The sequence below is a fragment of the Panicum hallii genome, chromosome 9, assembly GCF_002211085.1.
Source record: "Panicum hallii strain FIL2 chromosome 9, PHallii_v3.1, whole genome shotgun sequence".
In the NCBI taxonomy this organism is placed as follows: Eukaryota; Viridiplantae; Streptophyta; class Magnoliopsida; order Poales; family Poaceae; genus Panicum; species Panicum hallii.
This window is the reverse complement of record NC_038050.1, coordinates 3849130-3871949: the sequence shown is the minus strand read 5'-3', so window position 1 is coordinate 3871949 and position 22820 is coordinate 3849130. Positions and strand designations below refer to the sequence as shown.

The window sequence follows — 22820 nt, the reverse complement described above, 5'->3', positions numbered from 1 at the left end:
GTTATCTGGTTAATGTCAAGTGTAATTTGGACGTTGTGGAAGTTTAAACACATGACCTAACGTAGGATACACGCACTTGCTATCGCGACATGTGTATCTCATAACGTAGATAACTACGTGTGTATTTCATAACGTAGGATGTATCTGATCCAACAAAGAGCATGTATGTGAAGTATGTGATCATACTAGAACATCTACGATGATATATACGTTGGATATGTATGGACATACTAATTTTTATATACTAGTAATAAGGTATAATTATAATATATTTAAAAAGTAGGGGTGCTTTTGAATTATTTTATATCTTTTTGAAGTATCTTAGAATTAGTATATGAACATACTTAAAGTGATAAATGAGTATGCGGACATATACGTACAGTGGTATACTGATGGTGAGAGTAGCTACACGCAAGTGTAGATAAAACTCGTCATATATATATATATATATACACACACACACACCTGTTTGTAGCTACTCTCGGTATCAGTATACCACTATGTATATGTCCACATACTTATTTATCACTTTGAATAGGTTCATATACTAATTGTAACATACTTTAAAAGATATGTACAAAAAATATACGATGGTCTAATATACTCCATGTATGATCACAGATGGTCTAATATCATCTAACTTTCGTTGGATCAGATACATCGTATACACATGTATATAGAGAGAGAGACACGCACATACTAATAAATCAGAAATATACGAGTAAACCAATTATAATAACATACTAGCCCATAAGGCAATAACTGAATCGAACGAGTTACAACTTAATTGATAAGGCAACACTACTAATCCTGCTGACGAACATCAGTTATTTGGACGGCTACCGACTCCGGAGACTACTGAAACAGATCGTCGCAGTCTCAGAAAAAATCAAAACCGCCAGTCGCAAGATAGACCAGCAGGTAAACCATGGCGCACGAGGTGAGGTCGGCCGTCGGCGAGCCCGCGCTGCGTTGGCCGGCATGCTCCTCCTGGACGTGCGCCGCCGGCGGCGGAGCGTCAGATTCGGCCTCGACGCGCCGCGTGACCCGCTGCGTGGCGGCGCGCCCGCCCCCGCCCTGCAGCGCCGACTCGAGCGCCTCGTCCGACGCCGCCGCCTGCCGCATCAGCTGCTCCAGCATCTGCTCCCTCCACCGCGCCGTGAACTGGGCCGTGAACCTTCATGTCGGAACCACTATCAATGTCATCGTAGCTGCGACCAACAAACTCCGGCCGCTGGTTTTCAGCGTTATGGCCATACTCCACATCAGCATCAGTAGCAACCTCATCGTCGCTCTCTTGCACACAATCTTCTTCCTCGGTGCCACTCTCTTCCACCTCCGAACCTTCAACGTCGCCGTCGTCGTCACACTCCCTCGCTTTCGGTGCCGCAACTATCATCAATGCCGTCGTACTCGCGACAAACGGGCTCCGAGCTCCCCTCTTCTTCCATGTCAGAGTCGGTATCGATGTCATCATGTTGATGATCCTCATCAATCCAGAAAAGCAGTGGAGCAGGAACCTCGATGCCTGTGGCTTGCTCAGCATTGTGGGCGGTGCACGTCCTGGAAGAGGGTACCATGTCATCATCGGAATCGTCAATGTCGTCGTACGAGCGGCCAGGGAATCCTGGCTGTTCCCCTTTGTCGTCGGCGTCGATTGCTGTGTATCTGGTCGCCGGGATCTCGAAGCAGTCTTCACGGGAGCTCTCGCCATCGACGTCTTGCTCCTCCTCCTCCTCCTCCTCTGAGATTTCAGAGTCCTCCTCGCCAGAGCTCGCGTCGTCGTTCTCCTCCTCCTCACCAGAGTTCTCCATGTCCTCCTCCTCGCCAGAGCTCTCGGCGTCTTCCTCCTCCACGCCACTGGCCACCTCCGGCAGCGCCTTGCACGGCGAGACACTGGTCCTCGATGCCGAAGACGTACGAGGCGCCTCGACGGAGCTCCCCGTGCCATCGTGCTCGCCAACCTCGGACTCGCGATCCTCTTCGTGTGTCACCGTGCCCCCGTCGTCGATACCGGCGCCTCGGCTGCAGGCGGCGGCGCCGAAGAGGGCTTCCCGGATCGTGGTCTCGTCGAGAAAGTCAGAGCCGCCGTCCGTGGAAGAAGAAGAAGAAGAAGAAGCCGAGAACGGCTCGCCGTAGGATACCACCTTGAAGCAGAACCCTGGCGGCGTCGGTCGTGGCACGGCCACCATCGCCGGCGCGTCGCTGACTACGCCGCCGACCGGGGAGACGGCGGCGCCAGCGGGCCGGTCTGATCTGCGGACGCGCACGATCGCGAACCCGCTGTCGCTGCCGTCCTCGGAGGCGCTGTCGCTGCCGCCGGGGACCCGCACACGGCAGCCGCAATCGTCGCTGTCGCTTCCGCTCCCGTCGCCGTCGCGCAGAAGAACCCAATCCATGGCCGGCCTTGGACAACTCACGATCGAAACACCAACTTGATCGGCGAAGCAAATAGTTGCGTGAATTTGCGTAGAACTTGTTTGATTCAAAAGGGTGCGCATCGCCGTACGTGCATATATATTTGGTGGGCGCCCCGCCGTGGATTTGAGTCGGACCCAGCCAGCAGTTCCTGTCGCCGCCGGCGCGGCTGACACATCCGAGCAGTGATCGGGAAGGTAAGCCCACGAGACGTGTGGGGGAGACCGAATGCAAATCGATCGGAATCGAAGAAATGAGAGGAGAATTTCCACTTGCGCTCGGATTTTTCTATTTTAACCAGAATTCCAAATAACACCCACAGGACTTCTTTTCAATAATCAACTAGTATATAAACCGGGTATTTTCAAATTTACGCAACTTCGTACAAAAATCAAGCTTATCAGCCAGTCTATTTGCGATAGGACCGCATCGGCTAGCAGCAATAAGGGCCTGTTTGGATCCAAGGGCAAATGGCAAAAGGGCAAATAGTAAAATTTTTGCTCCTGTCACATCAGATGTTTGGACGCTAATTAGAAGTATTAAATATAGTTTAATTAAAAAACTAATTACATAGATGAGGACTAAATGACGAGACGAATCTATTAAACCTAATTAATCCATAATTAGCAAAATTACGGTAGCATTTGCCCTTTTGCACTTTAAGTGTTTGGATCCAAAAGTGCAAAAAAAAGTGCAAAAAAGTAAAAATTTTGCACTTTCTCTTTCTCTTTCCATTGGATCCAAACAGGCCTAATATCTAGCTGCCGACTATATTGCGAACACTGATTCGAATGCTGCCAATGAGTCGTCGTTCCGTGTTAGCAACAAACTACTACCGGTTTTACTACTTTATTAGCAGCATGGATGGTTACCATCACAGCTCGCTTTATTCCACTCCCACTTTCATCTCACAGCAGAGTGTGTTACAGATCGGCGCAAGTACACGGCAGCGTGACTCGGAAATTGGAACCGGTCTTTCACGGCACAATGGACCTTTTTGTGAGCTCTCATCAACCATATCGATGTTAGACCAAGAAAGTCGTCACATGGATCTTGTCTCTTTGAACATGGGGAACGACGAACGTCCACAGCCTATGGAGACGACGAAGTTTTAGTAATCACAAAAATCAAGTGTGTAGTTTAACTTTCTTGCGAAGAATTTGCACAAAAATGTCACACATATATATGTAGCACAAGAAGCAGGTTCCGGTTCACTATGTACAACTAGCACCTCAGAGTCTCAGACGACAGTTGATTTCTCCAACGAAATCATGCCCAAGAACAAGCTTGATTATTCTCTAGATCTTAGCATCAGCAAAGCAAACGCACATGAGCTACTGGAAATTCGATCAACAAGCTACGATGCGACCTCCTGATCGTCCGGCGGCTCCATGAGCACCACGCGCGCGACCAGGGCGAGCGTGTTGGTGTGCGCGGCGTACGCCGCCGCGCCCCAGTCCGTGCCGGCCGGCTGTTCCGGCAGGAGGGCCTCGCGCCGCCGCCGCGTCACCATGTCGAACGCCACCACGCGCCTGCCGGCCAGCAGCACCACCTCCACCTCCGCGCCCTGGAACGGCAGCAGCCGCACGTCGTCGCGCGGCATCCGAAACCTGCTCGCCGCGGCGGGGATAGCCCCCGCGCGATCCTGCTCTGCCCGATTCTCCACGTCGTCGTCATCGGACGAGGAGGAGTCGGTCAGCTCGTAAGAGGGCTCCGGTTGCCAGGGTCGCTGCTGCAGTATCTCCGCGACGGGGACCGTCGCGGCCACCTCCCAGCCACCGTTCCCGTCCAGCCGGAACGCCACGACGTCGCCGTCGGCGAGTACGGCGCAGTGGAGCTTGCCCGCGGCGGAGCCGATCTCCCAGTGGGCGCTGTCTCCGGGGCACACCGCCAGCTCGACGCGCCCGGTGACGGGGTTGTACCCGACCGCGGTGCCGATGCTCGTCCGCCACCACGCCACCCCGCCGGCCGCCACCCCCGACGCGGGGATAAGCCCCTCGGCGGGCGCGACCGCGTCGGCGACCCACCACGCGCCGGTCACGGACGTGAACAGCGCGAAGCAGTAGATGCCGGACCCTGGCGCGGACTCGAAGGCGCAGACGAGCGTGAAGTCGCCGCCGAAGTTGTAGACACTGGCGTCGAAGAGGACGACGATCGCGGGGCGCGGCCAGGTGATCCGGCACGGCGGGCACGGGACGCCCTCCCAGGACCCCGTCGCCGGGTTGCACACGAAGTAGGCGTCGTCGGCGGAGGAGAAGCAGCACGCGACCCCGTGCGACGAGGACAGCACGGCGGGGGCCGACCAGGCCGGGAGGAACGCGAGTGGCGGGGACGGCACCGTGTCGGCGGCGTCCAGGGGGAGGAACAGGAGCCCCGGGTCGGGCGCGGCGACGAAGAGCCCCGAGGCCCGGCGCGGCGCTGCGGCGTGCGCGACGGCGAAGAGCGGGGACGCGAGCGCCCGCGCCCAGGACGGGTGCACGAGGCGGAGGCGCGCGGCGGCGGCCGGCGGGAGGTGCACGAGCGCGTGGTCCCGGAGCACGTCGGCCAGCGGCGCCCGGACGGCGCGCACGATCGCGCCCACGCGCTCCCGCAGCCGCCGCCGCGTCGCCTCCCGGCACGCCCGCAGCTGCTCGCCGCCGTCGCTCGGCGCCGCCGCGTCCGCGTCGGGGCCGGACATGACCGGTGGCGACGGATCGCTGGCCGCCTGGAATTAACGCTGCAACCGTCGGCTTGGAAGTGGCCCGGTGTATCGCTCGCTGCTCGTCGCTTCGTCAGTCCACGGGTAGTGGACGCGGACGTGGGCGTGGGGATCCCGGAAGTTTCACGGGCGTTTCCTGGTCTCGTTGCGGCGAAGGTATTCCATCGCGCGTGCAGGCGGGTGCGCGCGGGGCCCGCGTTGACGCGCGCCGGAGGGGTCCGGTCAATGCCGCAGTCTGGAGAGGGGTTAGCTTCCTTGCCTTTGTCGTGGACTGGTGGTTCGGTCTTGACGGTGGTGCCGCGGCATGCGCCGGCGGCCGGCCGGGCGGAGGGAGCGACGGCTGCCATGGTGCGAGGAGGGAGAATCCATCGGATCTATCGCGGCGCGCGTTCGTTCCATCCATTTGTTGGGAGCTTTGGGCCTGTAGGCGGCGGATGGGCTGGTGTGTTGGGCCTACATCTTCCCGGCCACCTCTCCTCTCTGTACTTGCACAGGTCTTGAGCTGCTCATGGCACATTTGAAGTTTTTTGCGGAAACTTCACATTTCACTAGATGAAAGTTTTTTAAATTCCAAAAGAACACTAGAGGGAAGGTTTTAAAAGGGGCATTTGTCTTCTTACTCTTACTTTTAAGTGTAATTGTGACTTCATTCTTGTTTTTATTTTGTGATTTTAACAAAACGATGTTAAAACCACACTTCAAAATATGAGTAAGAACACACACACAAAAAAAAACTTTCAAAAAATCAGCTATAAATCTTTGATGCATGGACGTGGATCCTAGATCAATGATCGAACGGTTGTATTATTTCATCCTCTTTCTACGTAGTACTGTTCTTCTCTGAATCCACAGCGCCGCCATCTGCGCTCCCTCCACCTCGCATTCACCTCGAATATGTTACTGTCACAAACTCCAGCATGGATTTTTTGCGCATAGGGGCCGACGCCCATGCCATGATCGCACCGCACGATTAGATCATTGCCTTGGGATTGGCGCGCAGCTGGAAAGTAACACGGTTGCTAAAGCCGTCCTAGAAACAGTAACCTCGTAGGCTTCAGCCGGTTGAAGTTTGCTTTACTTTGAAACATCGGTAACTTTAGTTTGCAACATTGTGCGCCTTTCTGGCACCCAGCAGCGCTCGGCAGAGCCCCCACCCTGCTGGTGGGAAACGCAATAAGGGCATGTGCCCGCGCAATGAGTGAAAAGCTGTGTAGGAGTTAAAAAAACCTCGGTGCGAACTGATATCAAATGTGAAGCAATTCTTCTTGCTTGGGTGTATAAAAAGGCAAGGAACGCTCATTCAGAGAGCATCGGCGCCGTTTGAACACTTGTGCAAACAATTAGCAGGAAGCAATGGCGGGTGAGATCGTGAGCCGTGGCCAAGCTGCCAGCTTGAGGTACACAGCCGTCTTGTCTACCCGTATCCAATGCCAAAGCGATCATATACTAACCACTGGAAAACCGTACCTACGGTCCTTGGTCGCTTGCAGGGTGCGCGCGTTGTCAGGTCCGAGTAGCCGGCTCCCTCCTTCACCAGCTAGCGCGCTCGAAATCCAAGAAGAAGCCTGCATACTTACATGCATAGCGCAACATTAGAGCAGGTACAATAAGACCTAGTCAGCTGGCTATAAGCCTTATTTTATTATATTTACGCTGAGGTAGAGGAGAGAAGAGAGAAGGAGCTGGCTGTAGGATAGTAGCCAGCTCATAACTGGCTATAGCACAAATTCTCAGACTGAGGTGAGAGAATGAGAGTATGCAAGTGGGTCTAATATTAATTACGCAACACTCTTTTAGCCAACATAATAGCCAATCTATTATATTTGTTGACTATAATATTAACTTTAGATGACATAGCAAACTCTTGTAGTCGGCAGCAGGCTAAACTATTGTTCTTGCTCTTACCTGAAAGCTCTTCCTTCCTCTGTAAACAAAGACAGAAAAAGCCTGAAGATCCATTCAGAACGCAGCTGCTACTTAGATGAGATGAAAGATGACGGTCCATTTGTGCTGCCTGTGATGAGAGTGGACTGCCAGCTGACGGCCGGCGATCAGATATTCAGATTACATAAGGACGTGCAGGGTGGTCAGAACAGAGCCAGCCCAGACCGATTGATCGATCGATCGATCAAGCAGCGAGGAGACATGGTGCCCATGCAGCTGCAAGGCCACCATCCAGATTTGGTGCACATGCAGCCGCAGGGCAGTACGGGCACAGGAGCCCTCTGGACAACCAGTTTGGCTGGCTTGGAATCCGTCCAGATTTCGTTTCACAAAATCTGGATAACGGTACGTGCCCATCTAGATTATTGCCCGTTGGATGGATGCTGGATGATGGAGATTCATTTGAGATGCTAACGGAGACTTAACGGCGTGAGATGAGATAAAAGTATATTCTGCCATTTGATGGGTCTATTCTCTCACAGGTTCATAATTTGTTTGGCATATTCCCCTTCCATCCCATGCTATCCCTCTTCTCCTACCTCCTGCTGCTGCTCCTAGTCCCAGGCAGCCATATGTTTCTCACGGTGAGGCAGCGGCTCCATCCAACATCGCCACCCCAGCCACTCTAGTCCAGGGAGCAGTAGAGTCAGTGTACTAGTCCCGGCGTAGTGGAGTGGGGCGAGCTCCGCGCTGGTTCAGCCATGGAGGAGTTCCGTGTACTAGAGCGCGTGCACGGATGGGCAGCGGAGCCTCCTGCAGTCCTGCATCGCCTACGAGGAGAAGTCAAGGTTCATGCTACTGTTTGAGTGGGCATTGCTGCTGCCGAACGTTGATTTCTTGTCAGATCATTTTTTATCAACTTGGGTTGATTTTTGTTTCTTATTTGTTATCGATTCTTGTCAGATTATTCATGTTCCAATATCATTTGTGTTTCCGAATTCCGATTTCCAAAAAATGCATGTCATGTCTTATTCATTTTTTTCCCCACAATTTGGAATTGGAACATGTATTCAGATTGATCATACATTTTCTCATTGATCACATGTATTCCGACTTGGGATCTGCACTTTCAACGACAGAAAATGCTAGATAGAAGCTATTTTCTAGATAAAAAGGCTAGTGATCAATTTGATTAGAAGTTATTTCCTAGGGGAAAACCATTTACAATGGATGTTGGCTGTTTGTCGGAGATGATAAAGGAACATAAGAGTAATTGGATGAGAGAGAATAAGCAGATGAGTGAAGAACTGAGAGCGTAGAGACAGAATGGCACAACAAGATAAGACAAAAGACATCAAGCACTATGTATTTTTCGTTTCACAAATTCACTCACACACAGCACATCCCAGACAGCCACGGGGAAGGAAAAAACTAGACGCAACCCTTACACCCCACAGGACTCGTACAACGCTGCACATTTCCATCCGGATGCAGGGAAATTATTGCCGAAATCTATCCTCATAAATTGGGAGCGCAGAGGAGACAGGAGAAAGAGAAGCCCTCGCTTGCTGTTCTTCCCCTTCTTCTTCCGGTGCGGCCACGGGCGTTTATGAGAGGGCGAGTGGAGTGGTGGTACCCTTGCCGGCCTGCCCGTGCCGCGAGACATCCTCCACGACGGGCCTGCATCAGCCGCCCTCTGCAATGTATCTTGCCTGGGACAGCCGGCTGGCGTAGGTGGTTACGAGCTGCAGCTGCGCGCTGTCCAGGCCCTCCTGATACGGCAGCAGCGACGGCCCCAGGCCAGCTTCAGGTATGCACACCATCACAGCCTGCAGGGCAGCCGTGCCAATGCAAATGCTGCACAGGGTAAGCGGTTGGATGGAATGGTAGGCATCAGCTCTTCTTTCTTTTTATTTTATACGGGAATGCTAAGATACAGAAGTCCGGACAGGGAAGAAAAATCGGACGCTCAAACATATATTTTAATAGTTGATCTTTGAAGAAATGGCACTGAAATTTCTGGTTCTATGAACACATTGAATAGTGTGTGCTAGCAAGGCTACTGGGAGTTGCACAAGGTTCTAACCATAATTCTTATGTGATGTTTCGCCAGCATAGTTCTAACCACAAATTTATTATAAGCTCAACCTGATGGTTAGTCCAACCTCTAGATATTATGCTCCTTTATGGCCTAAATAATGACCCCTTAATTGTTCCTACGACCTTTTGCTACAGGTAAATTCGAGGAGATGAAGTACAATAAGAACAGGTGCTCAAAAAGATATTGCCTTATTAAAGACGACATCTGTAGAACAAAAAGAAAAATCTGTAGAACAAAGTGGGAGTGGATTAACAACCTTGCGGACATATGGGCTGTGGTTTTCAAAAGCATCCAGAAGTGCAGGAAGAAACGTTGACAAATGAGCCATGAGGTTTTCCTGTGACAATCGATTCACAAGCTGCAAATAAGCAAGAACAAAGATTAGCAATATCCGATATGGGAAAGATAAGGTAGCAGTACGCTTCACCCAACTCATAACACGGGTCGAAGTAAGACAACTAGCTGTACACATGCAGCTAAATCCTACTTGGCTCCCAGTTCTATCCATGAATATACAGATGCCAAACTGAGGCTCGTAGTGCCAGCTTTTGAACTGGTTTGCAGACATGAGAAACGTAGGAAACTTGGTGGGCTGATTACCATGTCGAACGCGTTCGACACATCACATTCGCAACAAGTATATGCCTGCGCTGGCCTTTCCAAACCTGAAACAATGGATTGCATTAGTCCACCTTCACTCATTCAAACATGAATCCTCCATTCCAGAGATGAAGATGTCCGCTGAAAAACTAATTAATTCGGAAAGAAGATGAAATGGACGCCGATTCGTTGCGCATACTACTGGGTCATAGTTGCTTCTGCCGCCGCTGTTTGATCCTTTTACGATGCGCACTACCTAGAGTGCCACGTCAGTTCACTTGAAGAAAAATGGCAATCCATTATTATTTGCGTCCACTTTCCACGTGCCGCCTCATGCGCCTGTGTGCATGTGCCCCTATGCGCAGCGCAGAAAGTGTTCTTCCCGCAAACTCACCATCGATTACGGCTGCCCCAGTTCGTTCCCTGCGTGGATAAGAAATCTAGGTTAAAAAAGCAAACAGCAAGATACGCAGCAAACCGATTCGATTCAACTTATCTCCGAAAAGAAAACGATCCGGCCATGTCGACGAAACGAGAACAAACACGATCTCACGGCGCGCCCGAGCAACCCTGCCGATCCAATCCAACGCATACGTGCGTCTAGCCCACGCTGCTACGGGCCGACGGTACAGCCGCCGCCCCTTCCGGTAGATCTCCAGCTCGAGATCGTCGCGCGCTCGGACGGCGTCACGACCGTGGTCCGCTGCGCCGCCACATCCAAGCCCCTCCGCCGCGCCATTCTCGCCGACCCCCTCGTGGCAGTCTCGTACCGGGTCCGCAAGCACGGCAGCGGCAAGGATCGCACCGTCGCGCTGGTATCGCCGCACCTCCGGTTCGACAGCAGCCTGCTGAAGTCGTTCGAGCCCGCGTCCTCGCGCGACGGGCTCCTCGTCCTGTGGCGGAACCACGCTCCCGAGGATGCCGCGTCCTGCTTCCGGAACAGCATACCGGCCGGCCTTGCTTACCGCCGCCGCCGGCGGCCGCTCCTTCGAGCTGCTCGTCTTGAGCCGGGACCTGCGGACCCAGACTTTCTCGGCGCAGGACGGCAAATGGGGCGCCGTCCGCCAAGTCTCCGGATACCTGTGCCACGGCTGGCAGAGCAGCAAGGAAAGCGCCACCGCTCCCCGTTGTCATTGGGAGAACAATCTACCGGCTCTGCCGCTTGAAACGGACGTCCGAGTTGGACCGCGACGAGGTCGCCATCCTCGACATGGATGCCGACGCGGCGAAGGCTGAATCGATCAAGCTGCGGCTGAGTTGCTTCTGCAGCATGTCGAGACCGGTTGGGGAGCAGCTCATCCTGGGCGCCACCATGGAAGGGACGAAGCTGAGCGTGGTCCTCGCGGAAGACCTGCGGATATCGATGTGGACGCTGTCGCAGCATCGACAGTGGAGCCAGCAGGTTTCGATAAGCAAGGCAGCGATCGACGAGCAGCTGGTCACGGCCGGTCTCGAACTCGAAGCGTACAGCGCGATCCGGTTCGAGAGCTTCCGGAGGAGGAGCGGCATCGTGCTCTTTTGGATGGCGTGGGTGGGTCTCGTCCGCCTCGACCTGCGGACGAAGAAGGCTACCCTGCTCTGCAGGTGCAGCCTCCGTGACACGTGCTGGGCTTGCTTGCAGGAGATAGATCTCGCCTCTTTGTTCCGAGGCATGAAACTTTTCTAACTTCTTTAAATTGGATTCTTCTGCAGCCTGCATATGATTGTGGTAGGTTCTAGTGACGCGTTATATGGCTTGTTTTGGTTCATGTCTCTGATTTCCCAAACTCAAATCTGGGCAGGGTCAAATTGTTTGTTTAAGTCTCGGAGCCAAACCCAAAGATAGAATTTATGTAAAAGAATTTTTTACAACGCTAAAATATCAGAGGATGCCACATGAGAATAGGCACTAGAGCTAGTATTGACTCCAACTATTGAAGGTGAGAGGTGACAAGTGGAAAAACGAATCCCGTGTGCCAAGGGGAAGTGGCCTATTGCATAGGTACGGGCTGCAATTCACTTGGGCCGGGCCTGCCCATGTCGCCGGAATGTGCGGCCCAATCGCCTCGACGGGCATGATCGACATGCAAGCATGGATGGACATCTGCTGCCCTTCCCCCTCTGCAGGCCGCGTGCTCCCGTCATCAACCAGATCAACAGATCACGCCATTTTCCCTGGATGCGTCATGCTTGTGCTTGCTTGGGTATGCAGTTCAGTTCAGTTCAGTACTGCACTACTGCTACTACTGCTACGCTCGGTCTCCCTGCTCTGCGGCCACTCTTTCAGAGCTTCAGTTCAGTACTCGGCCGCCGCACCGCAAGTCGCAGAATTTGGCGCCGGCCTGAATGCATTCTACCAATAATCCGATTACTCAATTCCACACCTCCCCTCGTCAATACTCTATCTGCAGAGCAGGAAGTGCGCCCTTGCATCTGCACCAGGGAAAAGAATCAAAGATCAGAGCAGCTGTCCGTGCGGCCTCTCTTTTCTGATTGCATCCAGCCTAATCTTCCTGTCTCCATGCAGTTATCATGCACGCTCGGCTACCCTCTGGACGAAATGGCGAGACAGTTGTGCTATACTATGCCATCATGCTCAGAACTTTTCAGATGGGGATATCACAATCATAAACACCAGGAGCACGCCTTCATGTCTGGAGCATATTCAACAATCATAACTGGATCCTGTTTCTATGATTGTTTCCTAATAGTTTGCACTTCTGTAATGGTAAAAGTAACCTACAAAGAGCAGAAGGCTTGTGTATGATGGGCAATATACACCGGGCAGCAAGCAAACCTGGTGCCACCTGATAGCCACACAGTAGGGCCCAGAGACACCCTGGCATCTAATATATACCAATCACTAGCCAGGTAGCATACAGGAGGAACAATGCAAGGAGAGCTTAATCATACCTTCTCATGATCTAATCAGCCTCCAGTTCGCACTCACTTTTGGCGACGACAGCGCATTGTGGGGGTCACATCTTGATTGCCTAAATTAGGCTAAGAAGTGTCCTGGCCTAATCTGGCTTAGATGAATAAGCGGACACCAACTACTGAAGAATGATTATTATTATTATTGTTATTTGTTGACATCTTGTCCAGACAAAGCTTGCATATTTGCATGGAGGCTTTCAATACTCGCACCCTTGAGTGCTGGCCTCCCATTTTAAGCATCTCAAAGGTTCACGAACAGGTCGATAGCGGGTTGTGTAGCAGTTGAGCAGCCCGTCATCATTCAGGGCTGCATAAACTACACTGCGGGCAGGGCCCAAAAGCGTAAAGCTATAATAGTACAATTCGAATGTGTTTTTTTGTTCTTTTTTTTTTGCGAGGAATACGGATAATAATATGCTGAACATATAGGCGGATCACATTCTGAACATTGTTTATCGGTCCCTCTACAAAATGAACAATCCGGGGACTGTTGCCTTGGCTATCTGTTTGAGTCTGCATGCCATGTCTTGCAGCTGCTTTGGCCGGCTTTCCTCATGCAGCTGCTTTGGCCGTAGGACCAACACTTTCAGAGTTCATTTTGCTTTCATGCCGAAATGTCTTGCTTGCCTTGTGTAGCTGAGCAGCTATACAGATGTAATTTAGGGAGATTTTCCCTAAAACATGTGCTTTGTTCTTCCTGATAATATTATTACATATATCTATATATGATTTATCAAAAAGAAAAGAGAAAAAGGGGGATGGGGGCATGAAGCCTTGAGTCGTCGAGCAGGCAGAGGCGCAGAGCACGCCCTGCTCCCCAACAGGAGGAACCAACAAACCCTGTCGTCCGCCCCGGCCAAATCCCACTGGCGTGGTATGGATGGCATGGCCGTCAGCAGTTGACAACTCGGACAGAGACCGCGGGGTCCGCTTGTCAATCCGTTTTGGATCGTAGCGACAGCAACACCCACACTGGAGAGAGACAGACAGGAGGTCCACCCCACTCTCGCGGACATGCGGGCCACACCACCGCGGAGACCGGCATGTCAGTGACTGCAGTCAGTTCCGAGCTGAATGTCTGGCATTGAGGCTAGCCGGCTCAGTACTAGTACTAGTGTTGCAGTCAATCTGGAGGTGTGTGCTGCTGCACAGGCGGGACCGCTGCCTGGCCCGGGGCCCACGTAGTTGGCGCTGCCATGCCATAGTGCCATGTGATCAGGGGCCCAGCAGACGCGGACGGGCTCACGGACGGACCCTGCGCTAGTACGCTCACGTACAGATGGGTCCAGTAGGCACGTGGGACCCATGTGGCAGTGAGAAACATCTGGTCAAGATGTTATTATTGCGTGGGCTTGGCGACCATGTATGATGTGAGGTCGAGTGACATGCCGTGTGCCCGCGTCCCCGAGAACTGAACAGAACGGAGCAGAGGCTCCAGCGACCAGCGTCGAACCAAAAACTTTCTTACGGGTACACCAAGGACCAACACGCAGCAACCTTAATTTGGTATACTGATTTTTAATTCGGTTTATACTTAGTTACTTGCTAGCTCCATCCCAAAATATAGCAACTTTTAAAGTTAGTCAAAGTTAAATATATTTATCCTTGATCAATAATATCTTAAAAATAATTACTTTTAAATAGAAAATATTACATGTTATGATAGTTGGTTTCAGTATAAATAAACTAACATCATTTTTAGGTTGTCAATCTTTATACTGTCTTTTACTATCTATATTTAAAGTTTGAAAGGTTTGATTTGAAAAAAATCTAAAAATATCTGTATTCTGGTATGGAGGTATTATTGCTTATAACCAATCCAAAAGAACCCACAAATCGTAAAAAACAATTAATGTATCAAAAGAAGCAATAAAATCAGAAGATAGTGCCATCATCTTTTCTATTTGCGTAGAAAGAAGGAAAAAACCCATGAGGACATTACCTTTTCAATTTGGAGTCTAGAATCCATTCCGTTCATCAACTCTTGTTTATCATGCGTTGGTAAGGCCAAGGTATCTATTAGATGAACGATCCGAGTAAAACTAGGTTGCTGCTAAGGTCCTGTGCTGATCCTAGGATTAAAATGTGGTCATCTTTCAGCTAATTAATGGTTAGTCTATTAATTATAATTAGTTTATACTCAATTTATTTTTATTTACATGTTGTATTAGATTTGTTCTAAATTAAAATTATTTAATTTTAAGAATAATATAACAACACTGTCTAACATATGCATTATCAACGTATACTTCATGATGGATTCAATAAAATAAATTTGGTATTGTAAATATTATTATTATTTTATAAATTTGTTCAAAGTTAGTCCAATTTAACTTAGAATAAATCTAATACGATATATAAATAAAAATAAAGGGAGTATTTCAGTTAGCACAACTTCTATTTTAACTCATCCAAACAGTACCTAGAATATAAAGGAATTAAGCTAAAAATCAGCCGGACACTATTCCACCTTTACTTGTGTTCACCTAGCAATTAGCATAATGGTAGATAAAGTAATACTATTCTGTTTACTGAAATATTGCACCTGCTTACACACCCACATATGTTTCATAGAAGCATGGTTTGCATCTATATTACTAATATCTTCTATTATAAAAAGATTGAATATCCAAAAGTTGTGCCTATATATTTTTCTAAACTGTACGTTATGACGTTATTGATCTATAGAAGACTATAAAAGTAAACATGTATGTTGTGTACCACTAAATAAGCCAAATATACGCACGCATGAGTGATAAATACCCTCTTTTGAAAACCTAGGACGCATGCCCTTTGATTTTAGATTAAGGAGCCTTAAACAGGTGGGAAAGCAGGACTACTAAAGACCAAAGTACAGGTCTGTTGCTCTTGCATGCTCTGGAAGCCGTGTATTCAATGTGCAATCCTGACTTCCTGAGAAGAGGAGAGGACCATTGCCATGCATGCGTCCCATCCCTCAGTCTTTTCCGCTAACTTTTCAATCTGTGCCTTTTTGCCTTTTGAAAATGTCTCCACCGATCCGCTTGATTCGAGGGATAAATTTAACACTATCATATTAAAAGAAATTTTGCTTTGTAAAAGTATTTAATAAAATCTGTTTATAATTTTTCTACGTTGATACTACAATAACCATCCGCTAATTATAGATTAATATATCTTATTAAATTCATCTCACAAATTAGTATAGGATTCTACAATTAGTTTTGTAATTAGACTTTATTTAATACTTCTCAATGACAATTTTTAGGTGACATGGCTAAAGTTCAGTAATCCGGATCCAAACACCTCTAAACAACATATGTAAAACTGCATATATTTCATTTCATCTGACGCCGTCAAATTAAACGCTTCCAAATTTAATTTTAGCCTGAACGTCATTTATATCTTATATAAAAAGTAACCAACAGTTTGTTCTAGGTTTGAGCAAAAATTCCTTGAAAGACTAAAAATCCAGTGATTGCATTAAGGAAACAAAAACAGATGGAAACTGAACTTTCTAGGACAAAAAACAAAACAAAACCATACCATCTGTGCATTGTGTTTGATGCCGCCCCTGATGCGTCTGTGTATGCTATAATTGCTAAACTTTACCTGAGCGCCGGACAGACAGAGCGCGGCGTGCGCTCGTGCAGTCGTGCAATCGTTCATCGTTGCGCTTGTCAGGTGCCAGCCGTGGCAAAGCAACCATGCCATCGCTGGTGAAGCAGTGAGCCATCCACGCTGCCCGACGCCGCGCCGATCGCTGATCCAGTCCTCCCGCTCTCACTTGGACTTTCCTAGGTTCTGCCTCCTTGCGGTTGCCTGCTTGTGTTAGTTTTGAGACGATTACTGCTGGGCTGCTGGCGCAACTGTGATTTGCATTCATCCGAGGCGCACGAGTGCCGTTTCGTGTGCGCAATCTACGTTTGAGCAAACGGACCAAGGCATGGAGGCGATCGAGGCATGATAAGATACTACGGTCCAAGCTGATGAGGACAAGGCAACTTTAATTTGTTTCTTGCAAGGCAGCCCGGCCGCTGGGACACTCCCACTGTCTCACAGTCTCACTGGTTGCTTAGCTTGCGGCTCAATTTTAAGTGTCACCGCGGCCTGCTTCAGTGTTGGTTAGTGCCACTGATGGAAGCTCCCAAGTTTTAACAAAGATCTTGCCGCGGCGTGGCCGTGTAGCAGTGTGCTTTTGCGACTAAGCATGTGAAGGCTCCCATCTGTGTGTAACTACCGATGGATCCGGCGAGAGCGATGCCTCGTGAGATCAAAGCATGCAACGCAACTGACGCTGAGGGCCCCCGATCATGTACGAGTGCGTAGCACGCACAGTAGAATTCAAGATGGGATGGCCTTGCCGGGAAGAAAGGGAACTCGATGCCGTAGCATACTCTTCTGGTGCTTCAGTTTTAATGACATGCCACTGTAGGAACTAGGAAGCTAGGAGCAATGCAATTGCTGCTGTGGCATGCAGATGCGGTGCAGGCTTGCTTTCGCACGAAGGCAGCGAAATAGGGCAATACTCGAATTACGACCATTTGAATCCTAATGCTTGGATCGGCCATTCCAATTCTTGATTTCGACCATTCAACATCAAAACCGGTGTTACAGGAACCAACGCGTGAAAACCTTAAATATACACATCAACCTTTTTTTGCTGGCGCAATACAAGTGCAAATGAGCGTAAAATTTCCTACCTCGGATCCCATTTCACAAAAGAAAACTGCTTTCGCCAAATGCCTAGCATTGCATTTCTTTCATTGAGGTAGCATTTGTACTTTGCATGAAAAAGGGTGCAGGCCACTCGAGCCAAACCGTATACGCCAACAAATTGTCGAGCATGAAAAAGGCTGTATATATTGCTCGGCGCAAGCTGTTTTCACCGGTAACCTCACGTAATGTCGAGTAATCATAATAAGTTCCCGTAAATAAAAAAGTTGGAAGCACCACACCTTAGGTTTTCCACCTTCGGTTCAAATTTCAAATTCCTAATGGTTTTGCGGATTGAGCAACATTACTACACATATTTACATTTCCGAAACTTGACATCATAAAAGTGATAAAAATCAAATTGGGCAAGCAAACTACTCGTACCAAAATTTGAACCGCCCGGTGACCACTCAACCCATGTTTGAAACCAAAGTGGTATCTCTTGGATTGGATCCTTGACTGCTCCTTGTGAGTCACGGCAAGCAAAGCAAAACAACCGCCGAATTCAAATCCCCCACCAAAATTTCCCCGAAGCATTGATGGAGGGAAACTGAACCGAGCGGCCCACTTTTTGGCCTGCAGCGTCTCCAACCCAGCAGCAGCAGGCACCCAGCAAGCACGCTATTTAATTCACCGTGGCGCAGCGCGAGGCATTTTACAACCGTGCCCCCGCTCCCCTCCCTGTAATCCGCCGCTTTTCACCTCCCCCTTTCCCCCTCCTCCCCTTCAAGAAGCGAACCACCTCCTGCGACGGACGGACGCCATGGACGCCTGGGAGGCCACCAAGGTGGTGTTCGACCGGGTGCGCGCGCTGGACCCGGAGAACGCCTCCAAGATCATGGGCCTGCTCCTCATCCAGGACAACAGCGTCAAGGACCTGATCCGCCTCGCCTTCGGCCCCGAGCACCTGCTCCACGCCGTCGTCGCCCGCGCGCGCGCCGACCTCGCCGCCAAGCCCGCGTCCCCGCCGTCGCCCGGGCTCGGCCCGCCCTGGGGGCTCCCGAGCCCTGGAGGAGGAGGCGACAACCTCTCGCCGTTCGCCGCCGACCAGGCGGCGTTTGACGGCGGCGCCGACGCGTTCTACCCCGAGGAGTTCGAGTGCTGGTCGCCGGCGGGCGGCGGCCACCGCCGCAGCTTCTCGCTGAGCGACGACGAGGTGGCCGCGGCCGCCGCGTGGAGGCCCTGCATGTACTTCGCACGCGGGTTCTGCAAGAACGGCTCCTCCTGCCGGTTCTTGCACGGCCTGCCTGAGGACGACGCGGTGGCCGCGGAGCGGGAGATGGTCGTCATGCGCGCCAAGGCCTTGGCCGCCGCCGCGCGGCCGCAGCAGCTCATGGCGTCCGCGTTCCCCTTCTCGCCGTCGCCGCCCAAAGGCTTCGGCCTCAACTCCCTGCTCCAGCAGCAGAACGAGCCCCAAAGGTGCCATTTTTGTACCACCAAATGTTGCATTCTTGTTTCGCTCTTGTGCCCTTTTCGCGCCTTGCTTATTTTGATTGCTGTGTCAGGGCGGCGGCGGCGGCCGCCATGTTGCTTGGCGGCGGCGAGGACATGCACAGGTTCCCGGTGCGCTCACCTCGGATGGACCGGGGCGACCTCATCTCCAGCCCCGCCGCGCGGCAGATCTACCTCACCTTCCCGGCCGACTCCACCTTCAGCGAGGAGGACGTCTCCAACTACTTCAGGTACCAGGCACGCCGCAATTATTGGGGTCTGCTCTGTTTGGACTCCCTCTGACTAGTCCAGTGGACGGAATCGATTGATCGTGATGTGGCTTTGGTTGCGACCGGGCAGCTTGTACGGACCAGTGCAGGACGTGCGCATCCCGTACCAACAGAAGCGCATGTTCGGCTTCGTCACCTTCGTCTATGCAGAGACGGTGAAGATCATCCTGAGCAAGGGGAACCCGCATTTCGTGTGCGACGCGCGCGTGCTCGTCAAGCCCTACAAGGAGAAGGGCAAGGTCCCCGACAGGTTCAGGTCCGTTGCCTTCTACTACATTGCACATTGCTCGTTTTGACAGTTTCTGTTCCTAAAGAGAAACTTTTTTATGCTTTTTTTTTCTTTTTTGTTTGATTGCAGGAAGCTGCAGAACCCGCACCATGGCGACTTCGCCGGCTGCACGTCGCCCACCGGATTGCTTGATTCCAGGGACCCCTTCGACCTGGCTCAGCCGCAGATTGGTGAGTGGTAACCGTTCTCTGCATGCACGTGTTCTTTTCTGGGTGCATCCGTGTTGCAGATCACATGTGTTTGACGGGTTGATTCTGCAATTGTTAGGACCAAGGGTGATGTACGGGAACATTGCTAACCATGAGGCTTTTGTGAGGAGGAAGCTCGAAGAGCAGCAGCAGGCAGTCGAGCTGCAGCAAGCCATCGAGCTGGAGGGCCGCCGGTTCATGGGGCTGCAGCTCCTCGACCTCACGAGCAGGGGTCACCGTCTCGGCTCCCCTGAACCCATGACCCTAGGACAAGCTGACGGCAAAGGCAGCGGCAACGGGAATGGCTATGCCATCATTGTGGAGGACATCACCGTCCAAGGTCCATTCCTTGACCCTAACTAGTTCTTGAGGTGCTTTGAATCCGTGGTTCACATGTTGTGACTCCGAATCCTTTGTTTGTGGTTGCAGATAGCAAGATGAACATTAGTAGCCTTGCAATGAGTGCGCCTGCAGCAGCAGCTGCTACCTCTGCAACTGGTGCGGAAGGCGAGCACGAGGAGCAGCAGGAAGGGGATGGGGATGGTGGTGGCAGTCCCAAGCAGGCAGTCAACCCTGGGGAAGAGGAGAAGAGGGAATCTGTTCCTGTGACAGCAATACCCAATGTTTCTTGTGGATTCCAAGAAAGGTAAGATTGTCGTTATGGGCTAAAATATTTACCAAATGGGCAGTAAGGTATGATTTTCAATTTCGAGTTCATGACCTAGTAATGAAAAACAAAATACACAATTTCAGGCTTGAATCTCGACCACGCATCTCATAGCTTGTAAATAGTTGTAATAAATTGTGCTTGAAAGCTCAAAGGCAACTAGTGACACTCCTTTTGCTTTGCCCTCTGGATCATCTGCTCAATTTCAGCTAATTCAGCAATTAAGTTCTATTTGGACTAGATCTATAAAATTCCCTTGGACCAATCCACTTCTTGTCCTCTCCAATCTGCACAAAATGGGAACAATAGAGAGGGTTTTATGACTTGTGGTAGTCAGTATTGGTTCGCCCTGATATTGAGTTACTAATGGGTCAGCACTAGAGTTTATGATGGCTCCTGGAGTAAGTAGGTTACTGGTTTCACACTTTTCGCGTATGCAAATAATCCATTAGTGTTCATCAATGTTTTATATCAATTTCACTTGTCTTGTGGAGTATCAAATATGTTGCTCCCTGATTCCTATATGTTTATAGTAACTTTCTAATGTTTATTTTTTTGGTAATACAGAGGGATAATCAATGAATCCTCCGTGCTGCGAAATGGGTAGATTATGTCATTCCAGACGCACCTCTTGCCATAATCGAAGGATTCATGAACAAGCTATTAAAAGTCTGGGTGATATAACTTAGATTATAACAAGGAACTACTGAAGCATATGCCGTCACTAAAATGGATGGCTGATATAAGCAGATTAAAAGAACTGAGGGAGTGCCAATGACAAGACACTTGTTGATAGTCGTTTCGCCCTCCTTTTTCTTTGCTAGTAATGACATGGAAGTCAATAGGGAATACCTAAGTTCTAGTTCTCAGGTGCTAATCTCTTTGCAACTGATCCTAGATCTACCAGAAACTTCTTTTGCCGACATTTCTAGTGTTGAAAAGATATCCTCAGCTGATTTGTACTGTAGGAAAATATGTGAACCTAGCCTCATATTAACAAATGTTTAATGGTTGAGCAGTCCACTATTGTTCTTGTTCCCAACTTCCCAGGACTGCATGCACCAGAAATCTTCTGGTATACTCATTTCTAGTTCAGAATGGTGTGGAGCTCTGATTTATTCAATGGGGCCAATGAATTGGTCATTTCTAGTGAATAAACCTTTTATGCTGATGAAAGCACATACATATTCTCAGTCACATTGATGTATTGCTTCATGGTTGGGCCAAATGCTTCTTTCTGTTATAGAGAGATCATCTTGATGTCCACAATCACTCTACGGTACAAAGGACGTGGTCCGCATCTGGAAGTGGAACTAGATTATCTTATTGTGGCCCAACATCTAGGCGAGTAGTTCAGTTCTCAAGTAGCAGGGTATGACTTGTACAGTTTCACATGCATTGGTATATCTTTCACTTCTGCTTTGTGAATAATCTGCTGATAATATTAATATAATGTTTTTGTATTACTGACATATGTCGGTGTTATTACAAGAACAGATGCTCAAAGTTGAAGAGGCATAGTATTGTCCAGTACTCCCTCCAAGTCAGCTAACCGTTCCGAAGTTCCTTTTTTTCATTTGGCTTTTGGGCGTGTGGCTATGCGTGTGATTACGTGCACATATCATCGTTGTAAATCGGTAAAATAGCCGAATTCGTCCCTAAACTGTGCACATATTATTGTTATCATCGTTGTAAATTGGTAAAATAGCCAAATTTGTTCCTAAATTATCGCTTGGCTTAATTTCATCCCTCAACTATGAAAATGTTCAATTCAGTTCCTGAACTATCCAAAATCGGTTCAACTTCATATGACACGCCACGTTTGGCTCGTTTCATCACTACCCAATTAGCTTAGGACGTAAAATACCTTTTTACCCTCCATAGGAACGTAACTGCAGGGAGCAAAGGGGATGATAATAACTCAAAAAGAATAAACACCATAGAATAAACACCATAGTCACAGTGTAAGTGTATGTCCTGGAGTTGTGACCATCCCCTCTACATCGACCACATTTGATTTTAGCACCAACTCTTGATGATCTAGTGGTTGATTTCCTTAATTCCCTGCAGTTACATTCCTATGGAGGGTAAAAAGATTATTTTACTTCCTAAGCTAATTAGGCGGTGACGAGGTGAGCCAACATGGCTTGCCATGTCGGTGAATGGATGAAGTTGGGCCGATTTGGATAGTTTAAGAACTGAATTCGATGTTTTCACAGTTGACGGATGAAATTAAGCCAAGTACAATAGTTCAAGAGCAAATTCAACTATTTTGCCTTATAAATTTGAGTCCCTCCGAGAAAAATGAAACATAAGACCTGACACTACAGGGCTGGTTGTTCTTGTTACTTTCCCTTTTTGCATCTCCTTGGCTACCGGCTACGGAGGTTGGGTCAGAGGTTTGCCGATTGGCAATGAAGGGAAAAATAAGGAAACCGTAACACATTAGGTTTCCATAGTCCAAGATGAAATCCAAATACTAGTAGGATGTACTAAGTTGGATGGATGTTAAACTTGGGACTCAACCTTTTGAAGTTCATATCCTGCTTTATTTTGATAACTTAACTAACTTCCGTATTCCGGGCCTCGTACTCGCGCGCGCACCTGAATACCGGCCATGTCGTCCACGGCGCGGCCGCGGCA

General features: G+C 49.7%; 3 protein-coding genes across 3 annotated transcripts; 1 reads left to right on the top strand and 2 right to left on the bottom strand.

Annotated features, from left to right (window-relative positions):
- Positions 1–879: 879 nt before the first annotated feature.
- Positions 880–2399, bottom strand: LOC112876733 (chromodomain-helicase-DNA-binding protein 1-like). Its single transcript, XM_025940902.1, has 2 exons — positions 1369–2399; positions 880–1177 (listed from the first exon to the last, which is right to left on the bottom strand). The coding sequence occupies exons 1-2, from the start codon at positions 2397–2399 to the stop codon at positions 880–882; spliced, it is 1329 nt and encodes a 442-aa protein (XP_025796687.1).
- Positions 2400–3552: 1153 nt separating this feature from the next.
- LOC112876269 lies at positions 3553–5450 on the bottom strand. The gene has a single exon (XM_025940342.1). The coding sequence runs from the start codon at positions 5093–5095 to the stop codon at positions 3776–3778; it is 1320 nt and encodes a 439-aa protein (XP_025796127.1). The 5' UTR covers positions 5096–5450; the 3' UTR covers positions 3553–3775.
- A 12291-nt stretch (positions 5451–17741) lies between these two features.
- Positions 17742–21358, top strand: LOC112873479 (zinc finger CCCH domain-containing protein 22-like). Its single transcript, XM_025936434.1, has 7 exons — positions 17742–18731; positions 18818–18994; positions 19104–19289; positions 19392–19492; positions 19590–19850; positions 19940–20156; positions 20745–21358. The coding sequence occupies exons 1-7, from the start codon at positions 18076–18078 to the stop codon at positions 20782–20784; spliced, it is 1638 nt and encodes a 545-aa protein (XP_025792219.1). The 5' UTR covers positions 17742–18075; the 3' UTR covers positions 20785–21358.
- Positions 21359–22820: the final 1462 nt, after the last annotated feature.

Excerpts from the sequence above, each read along its gene's own strand:
- LOC112876733 (XM_025940902.1), bottom strand. The coding sequence starts at position 2,399 with ATGGATTGGGTTCTTCTGCGCGACGGCGACGGGAGCGGAAGCGACAGC. Across the intron at positions 1,178-1,368 it reads GGCACCGAAAGCGAGGGAGT|GTTCACGGCCCAGTTCACGG; the intron begins GTGACGACGACG and ends TCCGACATGAAG.
- LOC112876269 (XM_025940342.1), bottom strand. The coding sequence starts at position 5,095 with ATGTCCGGCCCCGACGCGGACGCGGCGGCGCCGAGCGACGGCGGCGAG.
- LOC112873479 (XM_025936434.1), top strand. The coding sequence starts at position 18,076 with ATGGACGCCTGGGAGGCCACCAAGGTGGTGTTCGACCGGGTGCGCGCG. Across the intron at positions 18,732-18,817 it reads CAGCAGAACGAGCCCCAAAG|GGCGGCGGCGGCGGCCGCCA; the intron begins GTGCCATTTTTG and ends TTGCTGTGTCAG. Across the intron at positions 19,493-19,589 it reads CCTGGCTCAGCCGCAGATTG|GACCAAGGGTGATGTACGGG; the intron begins GTGAGTGGTAAC and ends TGCAATTGTTAG.